The 19,846-nt window shown below is 45.9% G+C and overlaps 1 protein-coding gene across 2 annotated transcripts in view; it reads right to left on the bottom strand.

The window, feature by feature from the left end:
- Positions 1–19,846, bottom strand: part of LOC128655599 (uncharacterized) — a 74,046-nt gene that overhangs the window by 36,305 nt on the left and 17,895 nt on the right. For both annotated transcript variants that reach the window (XR_008401857.1, XM_053709188.1), the window contains exons 3-5: positions 18,162–18,266; positions 14,333–14,437; positions 3,704–3,774 (exon numbers count right to left, since the gene is read on the bottom strand). Coding sequence is in view for 1 of the 2 variants with exons in the window: in XM_053709188.1 (XP_053565163.1) it covers positions 3,704–3,774; positions 14,333–14,437; positions 18,162–18,266 (281 nt within the window). In the remaining variant the exon portion in view is untranslated. The remainder of the gene's footprint in view (positions 1–3,703; positions 3,775–14,332; positions 14,438–18,161; positions 18,267–19,846) is intronic.

Genomic DNA, 19,846 nt, shown 5'->3' on the forward strand with positions numbered 1-19,846 from the left:
GCTAAAATAGTTAAAATAATTACAAATTTACCTGTAAAATAAATCCTAACCTAAGTTACAATTAAACCTAACACTACACTATCAATAAATAAATTAAATTAAATACCTACAATTACCTACAATTTAACCTAACACTACACTATCAATAAATGAATTAAATACAATACCTACAAATAACTACAATTAAATAAACTAACTAAAGTACAAAAAATAAAAAAGAACTAAGTTACAAAAAATAAAAAAATATTTACAAACATTAGAAAAATATTACAACAATTTTAAACTAATTACACCTACTCTAAGCCCCCTAATAAAATAACAAAGCCCCCCAAAATAAAAAAATGCCCTACCCTATTCTAAATTAAAAAAGTTCAAAGCTCTTTTACCTTACCAGCCCTGAACAGGGCCCTTTGCGGGGCATGCCCCAAGAAATTCAGCTCTTTTGCCTGTAAAAAAAAACATCCAATACCCCCCCCCAACATTACAACCCACCACCCACATACCCCTAATCTAACCCAAACCCCCCTTAAATAAACCTAACACTAAGCCCCTGAAGATCTTCCTACCTTATCTTCACCTCACCGGGTATCACCGATCGGTCCTGGCTCCAAAATCTTCATCCAACCCAAGCGGGGGCTGGCGATCCATAATCCTGCGGCTGAAGAGGTCCAGAAGAGGCTCCAAAGTCTTCATCCTATCCGGGAAGAAGAGGCGATCCAGACCGGCAACCATCTTAATCCAAGCGGCATCTTCTATCTTCATCCGATGAGGAACGGCTCCATCGTGAAGACCTCCAGCGCGGACCAATCTTCTTCCGACGACGTCCAACTGAAGAATGACGGTTCCTTTAAGGGACGTCATCCAAGATGTTGTCCCTCGAATTCCGATTGGCTGATAGGATTCTATCAGCCAATCGGAATTAAGGTAGGAAAATTCTGATTGGCTGATAAAATCAGCCAATCAGAATCAAGTTCAATCCGATTGGCCGATCCGATTCCATCAGCCAATCAGAATTTTCCTACCTTAATTCCGATTGGCTGATAGAATCCTATCAGCCAATCGGAATTCGAGGGACGCCATCTTGGATGACGTCCCTTAAAGGAACCGTCATTCGTCGGGAAGTCGTCGGTGAAGATGGATGTTCCGCGTCGGCGGGATGAACATGGATCCGGAAAAAAGAAGATTGAAGATGCCGTTGATAGAAGACTTCAGTCGGATCATGGACCACTTCAGCTCCCGCTTGGATGAAGACTTCAGCCGGATCATGGACATCTTCAGCCCCCCGCTTGGGCTTGGATCAAGACATCGGAGGAGCTCTTCTGGATCGATCGGTGAACCTGGTATGGTGAAGATAAGGTAGGAAGATCTTCAGGGGCTTAGTGTTAGGTTTATTTAAGGGGGGTTTGGGTTAGATTAGGGGTATGTGGGTGGTGGGTTGTAATGTTGGGGGGGGGGGTATTGTTTGTGTTTTTTTACAGGCAAAAGAGCTGAATTCTTTGGGGCATGCCCCGCAAAGGGCCCTGTTCAGGGCTGGTAAGGTAAAAGAGCTTTGAACTATTTTAATTTAGAATAGGGTAGGGCATTTTTTTATTTTGGGGGGCTTTGTTATTTTATTAGGGGGCTTAGAGTAGGTGTAATTAGTTTAAAATTGTTGTAATATTTTTCTAATGTTTGTAAAAAAAAAAATATTTTTTGTAACTTAGTTCTTTTTTATTTTTTGTACTTTAGTTAGTTTATTTAATTGTAGTTATTTGTAGGTATTGTATTTAATTAATGTATTGATAGTGTAGTGTTAGGTTTAATTGTAGGTAATGGTAGGTATTTTATTTAATTAATTTATTGATAGTGTAGTGTTAGGTTTAATTGTTACTTAGGTTAGGATTTATTTTACAGGTAATTTTGTAATTATTTTAATTATTTTAGCTATTAAATAGTTCTTAACTATTTAATAGCTATTGTACCTGGTTAAAATAAATACAAAGTTACCTGTAAAATAAATATAAATCCTAAAATAGCTATAATATAATTATAATTTATATTGTAGCTATATTAGGGTTTATTTTACAGGTAAGTATTTAGCTTTAAATAGGAATAATTTATTTAATAAGAGTTAATTTATTTTGTTAGATTTAAATTATATTTAACTTAGGGGGGTGTTAGTGTTAGGGTTAGATTTAGCTTTAGGGGTTAATCCATTTATTACAGTAGCGGTGAGCTCCGATCGGCAGATTAGGGGTCAATACTTGAAGTTAGGTGTCGGCGATGTTAGGGAGGGCAGATTAGGGGTTAATACTATTTATTATAGGGTTATTGAGGCGGGAGTGAGGCGGATTAGGGGTTAATAACTTTATTATAGTAGCGGTGAGATCCGCTCGGCAGATTAGGGGTTAATAAGTGTAGGCAGGTGGAGGCGACGTTGAGGGGGCAGATTAGGGGTTAATAAATATAATATAGGGGTCGGCGGTGTTAGGGGCAGCAGATTAGGGGTACATAAGGATAATGTAGGTGGCGGCGCTTTGCGGTTGGCAGATTAGGGGTTAATTATTGTAGGTAGCTGGCGGCGACGTTGTGGGGGGCAGGTTAGGGGTTAATAAATATAATATAGGGGTCGGCGGTGTTAGGGGCAGCAGATTAGGGGTACATAAGGATAACGTAGGTGGCGGTCGGCAGATTAGGGGTTAAAAAAATTTAATCGAGTGGCGGGGACCTCGGTTTAGGGGTACATAGGTAGTTTATGGGTGTTAGTGTACTTTAGAGCACAGTAGTTAAGAGCTTTATAAACCGGCGTTAGCCCAGAAAGCTCTTAACTACTGACTTTTTTCTGCGGCTGGAGTTTTGTCGTTAGATTTCTAACGCTCACTTCAGCCACGACTCTAAATACCGGAGTTAGAAAGATCCCATTGAAAAGATAGGATACGCAATTGACGTAAGGGGATCTGCGGTATGGAAAAGTGAGCGTTAGACCCTTTCCTGACTGACTCCAAATACCGGCGGTAGCCTAAAAACAGCGTTAGGAGCCTCTAACGCTGGTTTTGACGGCTACCGCCAAACTCTAAATCTAGGCCCAAGTTATCAAAAATGACTATTTAACCCTGCCTGTAAGTCACAATCTTCTTTGCTTGTGTCTTTCATAAAATGCAAATAATTGTCTAAATTTATTTAAAACAATAACTATTAATCTTTCTGAGGGTACTATGTATACAACATAATTACAATGATATAAAACTACCTTTATGTTACATGCATAAGCTGTATTGACATAAGATATTGTTGTTTACACTTGGTTCCATCCCCTCTCCAAACTGTACCATTTTAAAAATGCAAATATTTCAAAATCCAAACCTTTTCCAGTCCCAAACAGTTTGGATAAAGGCTTTTCTACCTGTAGTGCATTTCTGCTCCTTCAACAAAGGATACAAAAAGAATTAAGCTAATTTGACAAAAGACATAAACTGGAAAGTTGTTTAACCCTTTAACTTCTGGCCATTTCCACCCCAGTGCTGAGCTGTTTTGCAGTCTTTAGATGCTGCTCACTTACACCTGAGCTACTCCCTAACAGTTGTCTGCTGTGTAACCTTCTGAGCAAAAATAACTGTTATTTACATGAGACAAAATGTCACCAACACAGAATCTTCCCTTTACTTAATATGCGCTAATCACCGGTTGCTGTATTTATACGAACTTCATCCTCCTCTGTCTTCACCTGATCACACACATATGGTTCTCCTCCGTACTCATCAGCTGAGCCATCTGTAGGCGTTACATCCGTACGGCCTGTACAGTGAAAATACACGTGTATATGTAAGTGGTTTGTACCCTACATGTTTCAGACAAAACATATGTGCACACTCACCAGTATCCCACATGCACCAGACACAGCATACATGCCTGTAACCTGTACACTAATCTGCAACCTTTGTTCCACAAACAACACATGTGCACACTCACCTGTAATCTGCGTCCCTCAGACACAACACATGTGCACACTCACCTGTAATCTGCTTCCCTCAGACACAACACACGTGCACACTCACTGGTAACCAGCGTAGCCCATGCACACCATGCATGCGCATCCACAACATGTGTGCACACTCATCTGTAACCTGTGTACCTTAGACACAACATGCGTGCACACTCATCTGTAACCTGTATACCACAGACACATGCGTGCACACTCATCTGTAAACTGTGTACCTCAGACACAACATGAGTGCACACTCACTCGTAACCTGTGTACCTCAGACACAACAACATGCGTGCACACTCACCTGTAACCTATGTACCTCAGACACAACAACATGCAAGCACACTCATCTGTAACCTGTGTACCTCAGACACAACATGCGTGCACACTCACCTGTAACCTGTGTACCGCAGACACATGCATGCACACTCATCTGTAACCTGTGTACCTCAGACACAACATGAGTGCACACTCACCTGTAACCTGTGAACCTCAGACACCACATGCGTGCACACTCACCTGTAACCTGTGTACCTCAGACACCACATGCGTGCACACTCATCTGTAACCTGTGTACCTCAGACACAACATGCGTGCACACTCACCTGTAACTTGTGTACCGCAGACACATGCGTGCGCCCTCACCTGTAACCTGTGTACCTTAGACACAACATGCGTGCACACTCATCTGTAACCTGTGTACCTCAGGCATAACATGCATGCACACTCATTTGTAACCTGTGTACCTCAGATACAACATGCGTGCACACTCACCTGTAACCTGTGTACCTCAGACATAACATGCATGCACACTCATTTGTAACCTGGGTACCTCAGATACAACATGTGTTTACACTCACCTGTAACCTGTGTACCTCAAACACAACATGCGTGCACACTCACCTGTAACCTGCATTCCCTCAGATACCACAAGAGTGCACACTCACCTGTAACCTGTGTACTTCAGACACAACATGCGTGCACACTCACCTGTAACCTGCATTCCCTCAGATACCACAAGAGTGCACACTCACCTGTAACCTGTGTACTTCAGACACAACATGCGTGCACACTCACCTGTAACCTGCATTCCCTCAGATACCACAAGAGTGCACACTCACCTGTAACCTGTGTACTTCAGACACAACATGCATGCACATTCACCTGTAATCTGTGTACCTGAGACACAACATGCTTCACACTCATCTGTAACCTGTGTGCATAATAAACAACATGCATGCACACTTATCTATAACTTGTGTACTGCAGACACAACATGCGTGCACACTCATCTGTAACCTGTGTACCACAGACACAACATGTGTTCACACTCACCTGTATACCTCAGACACAACATGCATGCACACTTATCTATAACCTGTGTACCGCAGACACAACATGCATGCACACTCACCTGTAACCTGTGTATCTCAGACACAACATGCATGCACACTCATCTATAACCTGTGTACCTCAGACACAACATGCGTGCACACTTATCTATAACCTGTGTACCGCAGACACGTGTGCACACTCATCTATAACCTGTGTACCTCAGACACAACATGCATGCACACTCATCTGTAACCTGTGTACCACAGCCACAAAATTGCGTGCACACTCACCTGTAACCTGAGTACCACAGACACAACATTGTGTGCACACTCACCTGTAACCTGAGTACCACAGACACAACATGCGTGCACACTCATCCGGTGTACCTCAGACACAACATGCATGCACACTCACCTGTAACCTGTGTACCTCAGACACAACATGCATGCACACTCATCTGTAACCTGTGTACCTCAGACACAACATGCGTGCACACTCACCTGTAACCTGTGTACCTCAGACACAACATGCGTGCACACTCATCTGTAACCTGTGTACCTCAGACACAACATGCATCCACACTCACCTGTAACCTGTGTACGTCAGACTCAACATTGTGTGCACACTCACCTGTAACCTGTGTACCTCAGACACAACATGCGTGCACACTCATCTGTAACCTGTGTACCTCAGACACAACATGCATCCACACTCACCTGTAACCTGTGTACGTCAGACTCAACATTGTGTGCACACTCACCTGTAACCTGTGTACCTCAGACACAACATGCATGCACACTCACCTGTAATCTGTGTACCTCAGACACAACATGCATGCACACTCATCTATAACCTGTGTACCTCAGACACAACATCCGTGCACACTCACCTGTAATCTGTGTACCTCAGACACAACATGCATGCACACTCATCTATAACCTGTGTACCTCAGAAACAACATGTGTGCACAATCACATGTAACCTGTGTACCTTAGATACAACATGTGTTCACACTCACCTGTAACCTGTGTACCTCAAACACAACATGCATGCACACTCACCTGTAACCTGCATTCCCTCAGATACCACAAGAGTGCACACTCACCTGTAACCTGTGTACTTCAGACACAACATGCGTGCACACTCACCTGTAACCTGCATTCTCTCAGATACCACAAGAGTGCACACTCACCTGTAACCTGTGTACTTCAGACACAACATGCGTGCACACTCACCTGTAACCTGCATTCCCTCAGATACCACAAGAGTGCACACTCACCTGTAACCTGTGTACTTCAGACACAACATGTGTGCACACTCACCTGTAACCTGCATTCCCTCAGATACCACAAGAGTGCACACTCACCTGTAACCTGTGTACTTCAGACACAACATGCATGCACACTCATCTGTAACCTGTGTACTTCAGACACAACATGCGTGCACATTCACCTGTAATCTGTGTACCTGAGACACAACATGCTTCACACTCATCTGTAACCTGTGTGCATAATAAACAACATGCATGCACACTCACCTGTATACCTCAGACACAACATGCATGCACACTTATCTATAACTTGTGTACTGCAGACACAACATGCGTGCACACTCATCTGTAACCTGTGTACCACAGACACAACATGTGTGCACACTCACCTGTAACCTGTGTACCACAGACACAACATGTGTGCACACTCACCTGTATACCTCAGACACAACATGCATGCACACTTATCTATAACCTGTGTACCGCAGACACAACATGCATGCACACTTATCTATAACCTGTGTACCACAGACACAACATGCATGCACACTCACCTGTAACCTGTGTATCTCAGACACAACATGCATGCACACTCATCTATAACCTGTGTACCTCAGACACAACATGCATGCACACTCATCTGTAACCTGTGTACCACAGCCACAACATGCATGCACACTCACCTGTGACCTGTGTACCACAGCCACAAAATTGCGTGCACACTCACCTGTAACCTGAGTACCACATACACAACATTGCGTGCACACTCACCTGTAACCTGAGTACCACAGACACAACATGCGTGCACACTCATCCGGTGTACCTCAGACACAACATGCATGCACACTCACCTGTAACCTGTGTACTTCAGACACAACATGCATGCACACTCTCCTGTAACCTGTGTACCTCAGACACCACATGTGTGCACACTCTTCTGTAACCTGTGTACCTCAGACACCACATGTGTGCACACTCTTCTGTAACCTGTGTACCTCAGACACAACATGCATCCACACTCACCTGTAACCTGTGTACGTCAGACTCAACATTGCGTGCACACTCACCTGTAACCTGTGTACCTCAGACACAACATGCATGCACACTCATCTGTAATCTGTGTACCTCAGACACAACATGCATGCACACTCATCTATAACCTGTGTACCTCAGAAACAACATGTGTGCACAATCACATGTAACCTGTGTACGTCAGACACAACATGTGTGCACAATCACATGTAACCTGTGTACCTCAGACACCACATGTGTACACACTCACCTGTAATCTGTGTACCTCAGACACAACATGCATGCACACTCATCTATAACCTGTGTACCTCAGACACAACACGTGTGCACACTCATCTATAACCTGTGTACCTCAGACACCACATGTGTACACACTCTCCTGTAACCTGTGTACCTCAGACACAACATGCGTGGACACTCATCTGTAACCTGTGTACCTCAGACACAACATGCGTGGACACTCATCTGTAATCTATGTACCTCAGACACAACATGTGTGCACACTCATCTGTAACCTGTGTACCTCAGACACAACATGTGTGCACAATCACATGTAACCTGTGTACCTCAGACACCACATGTGTGCACACTCAACCGTAACCTGTGTACCTCAGACACAACAACATGCGTGCACACTCACCTGTAACCTATGTACCTCAGACACAACAACATGCAAGCACACTCATCTGTAACCTGTGTACCTCAGACACAACATGCGTGCACACTCACCTGTAACCTGTGTACCGCAGACACATGCATGCACACTCATCTGTAACCTGTGTACCTCAGACACAACATGAGTGCACACTCACCTGTAACCTGTGAACCTCAGACACCACATGCGTGCACACTCACCTGTAACCTGTGTACCTCAGACACCACATGCGTGCACACTCATCTGTAACCTGTGTACCTCAGACACAACATGCGTGCACACTCACCTGTAACTTGTGTACCGCAGACACATGCGTGCGCCCTCACCTGTAACCTGTGTACCTTAGACACAACATGCGTGCACACTCATCTGTAACCTGTGTACCTCAGGCATAACATGCATGCACACTCATTTGTAACCTGTGTACCTCAGATACAACATGCGTGCACACTCACCTGTAACCTGTGTACCTCAGACATAACATGCATGCACACTCATTTGTAACCTGGGTACCTCAGATACAACATGTGTTTACACTCACCTGTAACCTGTGTACCTCAAACACAACATGCGTGCACACTCACCTGTAACCTGCATTCCCTCAGATACCACAAGAGTGCACACTCACCTGTAACCTGTGTACTTCAGACACAACATGCGTGCACACTCACCTGTAACCTGCATTCCCTCAGATACCACAAGAGTGCACACTCACCTGTAACCTGTGTACTTCAGACACAACATGCGTGCACACTCACCTGTAACCTGCATTCCCTCAGATACCACAAGAGTGCACACTCACCTGTAACCTGTGTACTTCAGACACAACATGCATGCACATTCACCTGTAATCTGTGTACCTGAGACACAACATGCTTCACACTCATCTGTAACCTGTGTGCATAATAAACAACATGCATGCACACTTATCTATAACTTGTGTACTGCAGACACAACATGCGTGCACACTCATCTGTAACCTGTGTACCACAGACACAACATGTGTTCACACTCACCTGTATACCTCAGACACAACATGCATGCACACTTATCTATAACCTGTGTACCGCAGACACAACATGCATGCACACTCACCTGTAACCTGTGTATCTCAGACACAACATGCATGCACACTCATCTATAACCTGTGTACCTCAGACACAACATGCGTGCACACTTATCTATAACCTGTGTACCGCAGACACGTGTGCACACTCATCTATAACCTGTGTACCTCAGACACAACATGCATGCACACTCATCTGTAACCTGTGTACCACAGCCACAAAATTGCGTGCACACTCACCTGTAACCTGAGTACCACAGACACAACATTGTGTGCACACTCACCTGTAACCTGAGTACCACAGACACAACATGCGTGCACACTCATCCGGTGTACCTCAGACACAACATGCATGCACACTCACCTGTAACCTGTGTACCTCAGACACAACATGCATGCACACTCATCTGTAACCTGTGTACCTCAGACACAACATGCGTGCACACTCACCTGTAACCTGTGTACCTCAGACACAACATGCGTGCACACTCATCTGTAACCTGTGTACCTCAGACACAACATGCATCCACACTCACCTGTAACCTGTGTACGTCAGACTCAACATTGTGTGCACACTCACCTGTAACCTGTGTACCTCAGACACAACATGCGTGCACACTCATCTGTAACCTGTGTACCTCAGACACAACATGCATCCACACTCACCTGTAACCTGTGTACGTCAGACTCAACATTGTGTGCACACTCACCTGTAACCTGTGTACCTCAGACACAACATGCATGCACACTCACCTGTAATCTGTGTACCTCAGACACAACATGCATGCACACTCATCTATAACCTGTGTACCTCAGACACAACATCCGTGCACACTCACCTGTAATCTGTGTACCTCAGACACAACATGCATGCACACTCATCTATAACCTGTGTACCTCAGAAACAACATGTGTGCACAATCACATGTAACCTGTGTACCTTAGATACAACATGTGTTCACACTCACCTGTAACCTGTGTACCTCAAACACAACATGCATGCACACTCACCTGTAACCTGCATTCCCTCAGATACCACAAGAGTGCACACTCACCTGTAACCTGTGTACTTCAGACACAACATGCGTGCACACTCACCTGTAACCTGCATTCTCTCAGATACCACAAGAGTGCACACTCACCTGTAACCTGTGTACTTCAGACACAACATGCGTGCACACTCACCTGTAACCTGCATTCCCTCAGATACCACAAGAGTGCACACTCACCTGTAACCTGTGTACTTCAGACACAACATGTGTGCACACTCACCTGTAACCTGCATTCCCTCAGATACCACAAGAGTGCACACTCACCTGTAACCTGTGTACTTCAGACACAACATGCATGCACACTCATCTGTAACCTGTGTACTTCAGACACAACATGCGTGCACATTCACCTGTAATCTGTGTACCTGAGACACAACATGCTTCACACTCATCTGTAACCTGTGTGCATAATAAACAACATGCATGCACACTCACCTGTATACCTCAGACACAACATGCATGCACACTTATCTATAACTTGTGTACTGCAGACACAACATGCGTGCACACTCATCTGTAACCTGTGTACCACAGACACAACATGTGTGCACACTCACCTGTAACCTGTGTACCACAGACACAACATGTGTGCACACTCACCTGTATACCTCAGACACAACATGCATGCACACTTATCTATAACCTGTGTACCGCAGACACAACATGCATGCACACTTATCTATAACCTGTGTACCACAGACACAACATGCATGCACACTCACCTGTAACCTGTGTATCTCAGACACAACATGCATGCACACTCATCTATAACCTGTGTACCTCAGACACAACATGCATGCACACTCATCTGTAACCTGTGTACCACAGCCACAACATGCATGCACACTCACCTGTGACCTGTGTACCACAGCCACAAAATTGCGTGCACACTCACCTGTAACCTGAGTACCACAGACACAACATTGCGTGCACACTCACCTGTAACCTGAGTACCACAGACACAACATGCGTGCACACTCATCCGGTGTACCTCAGACACAACATGCATGCACACTCACCTGTAACCTGTGTACTTCAGACACAACATGCATGCACACTCTCCTGTAACCTGTGTACCTCAGACACCACATGTGTGCACACTCTTCTGTAACCTGTGTACCTCAGACACCACATGTGTGCACACTCTTCTGTAACCTGTGTACCTCAGACACAACATGCATCCACACTCACCTGTAACCTGTGTACGCCAGACTCAACATTGCGTGCACACTCACCTGTAACCTGTGTACCTCAGACACAACATGCATGCACACTCATCTGTAATCTGTGTACCTCAGACACAACATGCATGCACACTCATCTATAACCTGTGTACCTCAGAAACAACATGTGTGCACAATCACATGTAACATGTGTACGTCAGACACAACATGTGTGCACAATCACATGTAACCTGTGTACCTCAGACACCACATGTGTACACACTCACCTGTAATCTGTGTACCTCAGACACAACATGCATGCACACTCATCTATAACCTGTGTACCTCAGACACAACACGTGTGCACACTCATCTATAACCTGTGTACCTCAGACACCACATGTGTACACACTCTCCTGTAACCTGTGTACCTCAGACACAACATGCGTGGACACTCATCTGTAACCTGTGTACCTCAGACACAACATGCGTGGACACTCATCTGTAATCTATGTACCTCAGACACAACATGTGTGCACACTCATCTGTAACCTGTGTACCTCAGACACAACATGTGTGCACAATCACATGTAACCTGTGTACCTCAGACACCACATGTGTGCACACTCAACTGTAACCTGTGTACCTCAGACACAACATGCATGCACACTCACCTGTAACCTGTGTACCTCAGACACAACCTGCGTGCACACTCACCTGTAACCTGTGTACCTCAGACACAACATGTGCACCAGTGTACCTCAGACACAACATGTGTGCACACTCATCTATAACCTGTGTACCTCAGACACAACATGTGTGCACAATCACATGTAACCTGTGTACCTCAGACACAACATGTGTGCACACTCACCTGTAACCTGTGTACCTCAGACACAACATGCATGCATACTCACCTGAAACCTGAGTACCTCAGACACAACATGAATGCACTCATCTGTAACCTGTGTCATGCGTGCACACTCTCCTGTAACCTGTGTACCTCAGACACAACATGAATGGACACTCATCTGTAACCTGTGTTCCTCAGACACCACATGCGTGCACACTCATCTGTAACCTGTGTACCTCAGACACCACATGTGTGCACACTCACCTGTAACCTGTGTACCTCAGACACAACATGCGTGCACACTCATCTGTAACCTGTGTACCTCAGACACAACATGTGTGCACAATCACATGTAACCTGTGTACCTCAGACACAACCTGCGTGCACACTCACCTGTAACCTGTGTACCTCAGACACAACATGCGTGCACACTCATCTGTAACCTGTGTACCTCAGACACAACATGCATGCACACTCACCTGTAACCTGTGTACCTCAGACACAACCTGCGTGCACACTCACCTGTAACCTGTGTACCTCAGACACAACATGCATGCACACTCACCTGTAACCTGTGTACCTCAGACACAACCTGCGTGCACACTCACCTGTAACCTGTGTACCTCAGACACAACATGTGCACCAGTGTACCTCAGACACAACATGTGTGCACACTCATCTATAACCTGTGTACCTCAGACGCAACATGTGTGCACAATCACATGTAACCTGTGTACCTCAGACACAACATGTGTGCACATTCACATGTAACCTGTGCAACTCAGACATAACATGTGTGCACATTCACATGTAACCTGTGTACCTCAGACATAACATGTGTGCACATTCACATGTAACCTGTGTACCTCAGACACAACAAGAATGCACTCATCTGTAACCTGTATCATGCGTGTACACTCACCTGTAACCTGTGTACATCAGACACCTAATGTGTGCACACTCACCTGTAACCTGTGTACCTCAGACACAACATGCATGCATACTCACCTGAAACCTGAGTACCTCAGACACAACATGAATGCACTCATCTGTAACCTGTGTCATGCGTGCATACTCACCTGTAACCTGTGTACATCAGACACATGTGTGCACACTCTCCTGTAACCTGTGTAAATCAGACACATGTGTGACCAAACTCCTGTAACCTGTGTACCTCAGAACCCACATGTGTGCACACTCACCTGTAACCTGTGTACCTCAGACACAACATGCGTGCACACTCACCTGTGTACCTCAGACACAACATGCGTGCACACTCACCTGTAAGCCGTGTACCTCAGACACAACATGCCTGCACACTCCCCTGTAACTTGTGTGCCTCAGACACAACATGCGTGCACACTCATCTGTAACCTGTGTACCTCAGACATAACATGCATGCACACTCACCTGTAACATGCACACTCACCTGTAAGCCGTGTACCTCAGACACAACATGCCTGCACACTCCCCTGTAACTTGTGTGCCTCAGACACAACATGTGTGGACATTTATCTATAACCTGTGTACCTCAGACACAACATGCATGCACACTCATCTGTAACCTGTGTACCTCAGACACAACATGCGTGCACACTCATCTGTAACCTGTGTACCTCAGACACAACATGCATGCACACTTACCTGTAAGCCGTGTACCTCAGAAACAACATGCCTGCACACTCCCCTGTAACCTGTGTACCTCAGACACAACAGGAGTGCACATTCATCTGTAACCTATGTACCTCAGTCACAACATGCGTGCACACTCCCCTGTAACCTGTGTACCTCTGACACAACAGGAGTACACATTCATCTGTAACCTATGTACCTCAGTCACAACATGCGTGCACACTCCCCTGTAACCTGTGTACCTCAGACACAACATGCGTGCACACTCACCTGTAACCTGCATCCCCTCAGATACAACATATTTGCTCACCTGAGCTGATACTGTCACTGGTTTCTTCATCTGTTGCTCTCATCTGACGGCTCACGCACAGACCTTCTTTTATATAAACTTTCTCTATATCAGTGTTATCTTCATCTGTAGAAATAAAGCAGATTCAGTTTTTATATCACATGATCTAGTTTTTATAACTTTATCATAAAACAGTTTGTGTATTTCCCAGACAGACAATAGCACCACTCTAATAATTTTCCACTTACATGTCTTTTACTTATCTTACATCTTTTTAGCTGAAAGGAATATTAGACCCAACATGCGTGCATACTCCCCTGTAACCTGTGTGCCTCAGACACAACATGCGTGCACACTCCCCTGTAACCTGTGTGCCTCAGACACAACATGCGTGCACTCACCTATAACCTGTGTGCCTCAGACACAACATGCGTGCACACTCCCCTGTAACCTGTGTGCCTCAGACCCAACATGCGTGCACACTCCCCTGTAACCTGTGTGCCTCAGACCCAACATGCGTGCACACTCCCCTGTAACCTGTGTGCCTCAGACACAACATGCGTGCACACTCCCCTGTAACCTGTGTGCCTCAGACACAACATGCGTGCACTCACCTATAACCTGTGTGCCTCAGACACAACATGCGTGCACACTCCCCTGTAACCTGTGTGCCTCAGACCCAACATGCGTGCACACTCCCCTGTAACCTGTGTGCCTCAGACCCAACATGCGTGCACACTCCCCTGTAACCTGTGTGCCTCAGACACAACATGCGTGCACACTCCCCTGTAACCTGTGTGCCTCAGACACAACATGCGTGCACACTCCCCTGTAACCTGTGTGCCTCAGACACAACATGCGTGCACACTCCCCTGTAACCTGTGTGCCTCAGACACAATATGCGTGCACACTCCCCTGTAACCTGTGTGCCTCAGACACAACATGCGTGCACACTCCCCTGTAACCTGTGTGCCTCAGACACAACATGGGTGCACACTCCCCTGTAACCTGTGTGCCTCGTACACAACATGCGTGCACACTCCCCTGTAACCTGTGTGCCTCAGACACAAAATGCGTGCATACTCCCCTGTAACCTGTGTACCTCAGACACAACATGCGTGCACACTCCCCTGTAACCTGTGTAGCTCAGACACTACATGCGTGCACACTCACCGGTAACCTGTGTACCTCAGACACAACATGCGTGCACACTCATCTGTAACCTGTGTGCCTCAGACACAACATGCGTGCACACTCCCCTGTAACCTGTGTGCCTCAGACATAACATGCGTGCATACTCCCCTGTAACCTGTGTGCCTCGTACACAACAAGCGTGCACACTCCCCTGTAACCTGTGTGCCTCAGACACAACATGCGTGCATACTCCCCTGTAACCTGTGTGCCTCAGACACAACATGCGTGCATACTCCCCTGTAACCTGTGTACCTCAGACACTACATGCGTGCATACTCCCCTGTAACCTGTGTACCTCAGACACTACATGCGGGCATACTCCCCTGTAACCTGTGTACCTCAGACACTACATGCGTGCACACTCACCGGTAACCTGTGTATCTCAGACACAACATGCGTGCATACTCCCCTGTAACCTGTGTACCTCAGACACTACATGCGTCCACACTCACCGGTAACCTGTTTACTTCAGACACAACATGCGTGCACACTCATCTGTAACTTGTGTACCTCAGACACAACATGCGTGCACACTCATCTGTAACCTGTGTACCTCAGACACAACATGCGTGCACACTCATCTGTAACCTGTGTACCTCAGACACAACATGCGTGCACACTCATCTGTAACCTGTGTACCTCAGACACAACATGCGTGCACACTTATCTATAACCTGTGTACCGCAAACACATGTGTGCACACTCATCTATAACCTGTGTACCTCAGACACAACATGCATGCACACTCATCTGTAACCTTTCTGCCTCAGACACAACATGCGTGCACACTCCCCTGTAACCTGTGTGCCTCAGACACAACATGCATGCACACTCACTTGTGTACTTTAGACATAACATGCGTGCACACTTACCTGTAACCTGTGTACATCAGACACAACATGCGTGCACACTCCCCTGTAACCTGTGTGCCTCAAACACAACATGCATGCACACTCACTTGTGTACTTTAGACATAACATGCATGCACACTTATCTATAACCTGTGTACCTCAGACACAACATGCGTGCACACTCATCCGGTGTACTTCAGACACAACATGCATGCACACTCATCTATAACCTTTGTACCTCAGACACAACATTGCATGCACACTCACCTGTAACCTGTGTACCTCAGACACAACATGAGTGCACACTCATCTGTAACCTGTGTACCTCAGACACAACATGCGTGCACACTCACCTGTAACCAGTGTACCACAGACACATTATGAGTGCACACTCATCTGTAACCGGTGTACTTCAGAAATAACATGCGTGCACACTCACCTGTTACCTGTGTACCTGAGACAGAACATGTGTGCACACTTATCTGTATCCTGTGTACCTCAGACACAACATAAATGCACACTCATCTGTAACCTGTGTACCGCAGACATGTGTGCAGACTCATTTGTAACTTGTGTACCTCAGACACAACATGCGTGCAAACTCACCTGTAACCTGTGTACCTCAGACACAACATGCGTGCACTCATCTGTAACTTGTGTCATGTGTGCATACTCACCTGTAACCTGTGTACATCAGACACGTGTGCACAAACTCCTGTAACCTGTGTACCTCAGACACCACATGTGTGCACACTCAACTGTAACCTGTGTACCTCAGACACAACATGTGTGCACACTCATCTGTAACCTGTGTACCTCAGACACAACATGCATGCACACTCACCTGTAACATGCACACTCACCTGTAAGCCGTGTACCTCAGACACAACATGCCTGCACACTCCCCTGTAACTTGTGTGCCTCAGACATTACATGCGTGCACACTCATCTGTAACCTTTGTACCTCAGACACAACATGCGTGGACACTCATCTGTAACCTTTGTACCTCAGACACAACATGCGTAGACACTCACGTGTGACCTGTGTACCTCAGACACAACATGCCTGCACACTCCCCTGTAACCCGTGTACCTCTGACACAACAGGAGTGCACATTCATCTGTAACCTATGTTCCTCAGGCACAACATGCGTGCACACTCATCTGTAACCTGTGTACCTCAGACACAACATGTGTGGACATTTATCTATAACCTGTGTACCTCAGACACAACATGCATGCACACGCACCTGTAAGCCGTGTACCACAGACACAACATGCATGCACACTCACCTGTAAGCCGTGTACCTCATACACAACATGCGTGCACACTCATCTGTAACCTGTGTATCTCAGACACAACATGCGTGCACACTCATCTGTAACCTGTGTACCTCAGACACAACATGCGTGGACACTCATCTGTAACCTGTGTACCTCAGACACAACATGCATGCACACTTACCTGTAAGCCGTGTACCTCAGAAACAACATGCCTGCACACTCCCCTGTAACTGTGTACCTCTGACACAACAGGAGTACACATTCATCTGTAACCTATGTACCTCAGTCACAACATGCGTGCACACTCCCCTGTAACCTGTGTACCTCTGACACAACAGGAGTACACACTCATCTGTAACCTATGTACCTCAGTCACAACATGCGTGCACACTCACCTGTAATCTGTGTACCTCAGACACAACATGCGTGCACACTCCCCTGTAACCTATGTACCTCAGTCACAACATGCGTGCACACTCACCTGTAACCTGCATCCCCTCAGATACAACATATTTGCTCACCTGAGCTGATACTGTCACTGGTTTCTTCATCTGTTGCTCTCATCTGACGGCTCACGCACAGACCTTCTTTTATATAAACTTTCTCTATATCAGTGTTATCTTCATCTGTAGAAATAAAGCAGATTCAGTTTTTATATCACATGATCTAGTTTTTATAACTTTATCATAAAACAGTTTGTGTATTTCCCAGACAGACAATAGCACCACTCTAATAATTTTCCACTTACATGTCTTTTACTTATCTTACATCTTTTTAGCTGAAAGGAATATTAGACCCAACATGCGTGCATACTCCCCTGTAACCTGTGTGCCTCAGACACAACATGCGTGCACACTCCCCTGTAACCTGTGTGCCTCAGACACAACATGCGTGCACACTCCCCTGTAACCTGTGTGCCTCAGACACAACATGCGTGCACTCACCTATAACCTGTGTGCCTCAGACACAACATGCGTGCACACTTATCTATAACTTGTGTACCGCAGACACAACATGCGTGCACACTCATCTGTAACTTGTGTGCATAATACACAACATGCATGCACAATCACCTGTATACCTCAGACACAACATGCATGCACACTTATCTATAACTTGTGTACCGCAGACACAACATGCGTGCACACTCATCTGTAACCTGTGTACCACAGACACAACATGCGTGCACACTCCCCTGTAACCTGTGTGCCTCAGACACAACATGCGTGCACACTCCCCTGTAACCTGTGTGCCTCAGACACAACATGCGTGCACACTCCCCTGTAACCTGTGTGCCTCAGACACAACATGCGTGCACACTCCCCTGTAACCTGTGTGCCTCAGACACAACATGTGTGCATACTCCCCTGTAACCTGTGTACCTCAGACACTACATGCATGCACACTCACCAGTAACCTGTGTACCTCAGACACTACATGCATGCACACTCACCAGTAACCTGTGTACCTCAGACACAACATGCGTGCACACTCATCTGTAACCTGTGAACCTCAGACACAACATGCGTGCACACTCACCTGTAACCTATTAATTGCATTTTCCAATTAACTGCACTTTTCTTCATAAATGGAAAGAGTCCACAGCTGCATTCATTACTTTTGGGAATTCAGAACCTGGCCACCAGCAGGAGGCAAAGACACCCCAGCCAAAGGCTTAAATACTCCTCCCACTTCCCTCATCCCCCAGTCATTCTTTGCCTTTCGTCCCAGGAGGTTGGCAGAGAAGTGTCAGAAGTTTGTTTGTCTCTTATGGAGGGTAGTACTCTTCGACATGGGATGGGAGTTTTAAGTAATCCTATCAGCCCCTCAGTGAGGGCATGGATGAAAGTTAGAGTCCGGAGATGCATGGAGAGTCTTTCTGCGAATCCATCCCGACTCAGATTAACAGCTCCACAAGCAATCGGCGTTGACGAGTTTCGCTGCCTGCTTTCTTCTCTCAAGTCCATGGCGGAGGCGATGCTACTATCCATCACACTTGAAGGGCCATGTTCCTGTTCCACGGCGTAGATTCCGGTAAGATCGTTTCATTTTACTTTCTTCATGAAATGTACTGTATTACAGATGTTTTCCGGGGGGTTACCACCGCCAGGGTCTAACTTATATTTCAGGGTCTCAGTGAAACTCCTTTAATATCTAGGAATCAATTGTAATATTTCCTGAGGGGGGGTTATTGAACAGGTTTTTT

Source organism: Bombina bombina, chromosome 4, assembly GCF_027579735.1.
Source record: "Bombina bombina isolate aBomBom1 chromosome 4, aBomBom1.pri, whole genome shotgun sequence".
NCBI lineage: Eukaryota > Metazoa > Chordata > Amphibia > Anura > Bombinatoridae > Bombina > Bombina bombina.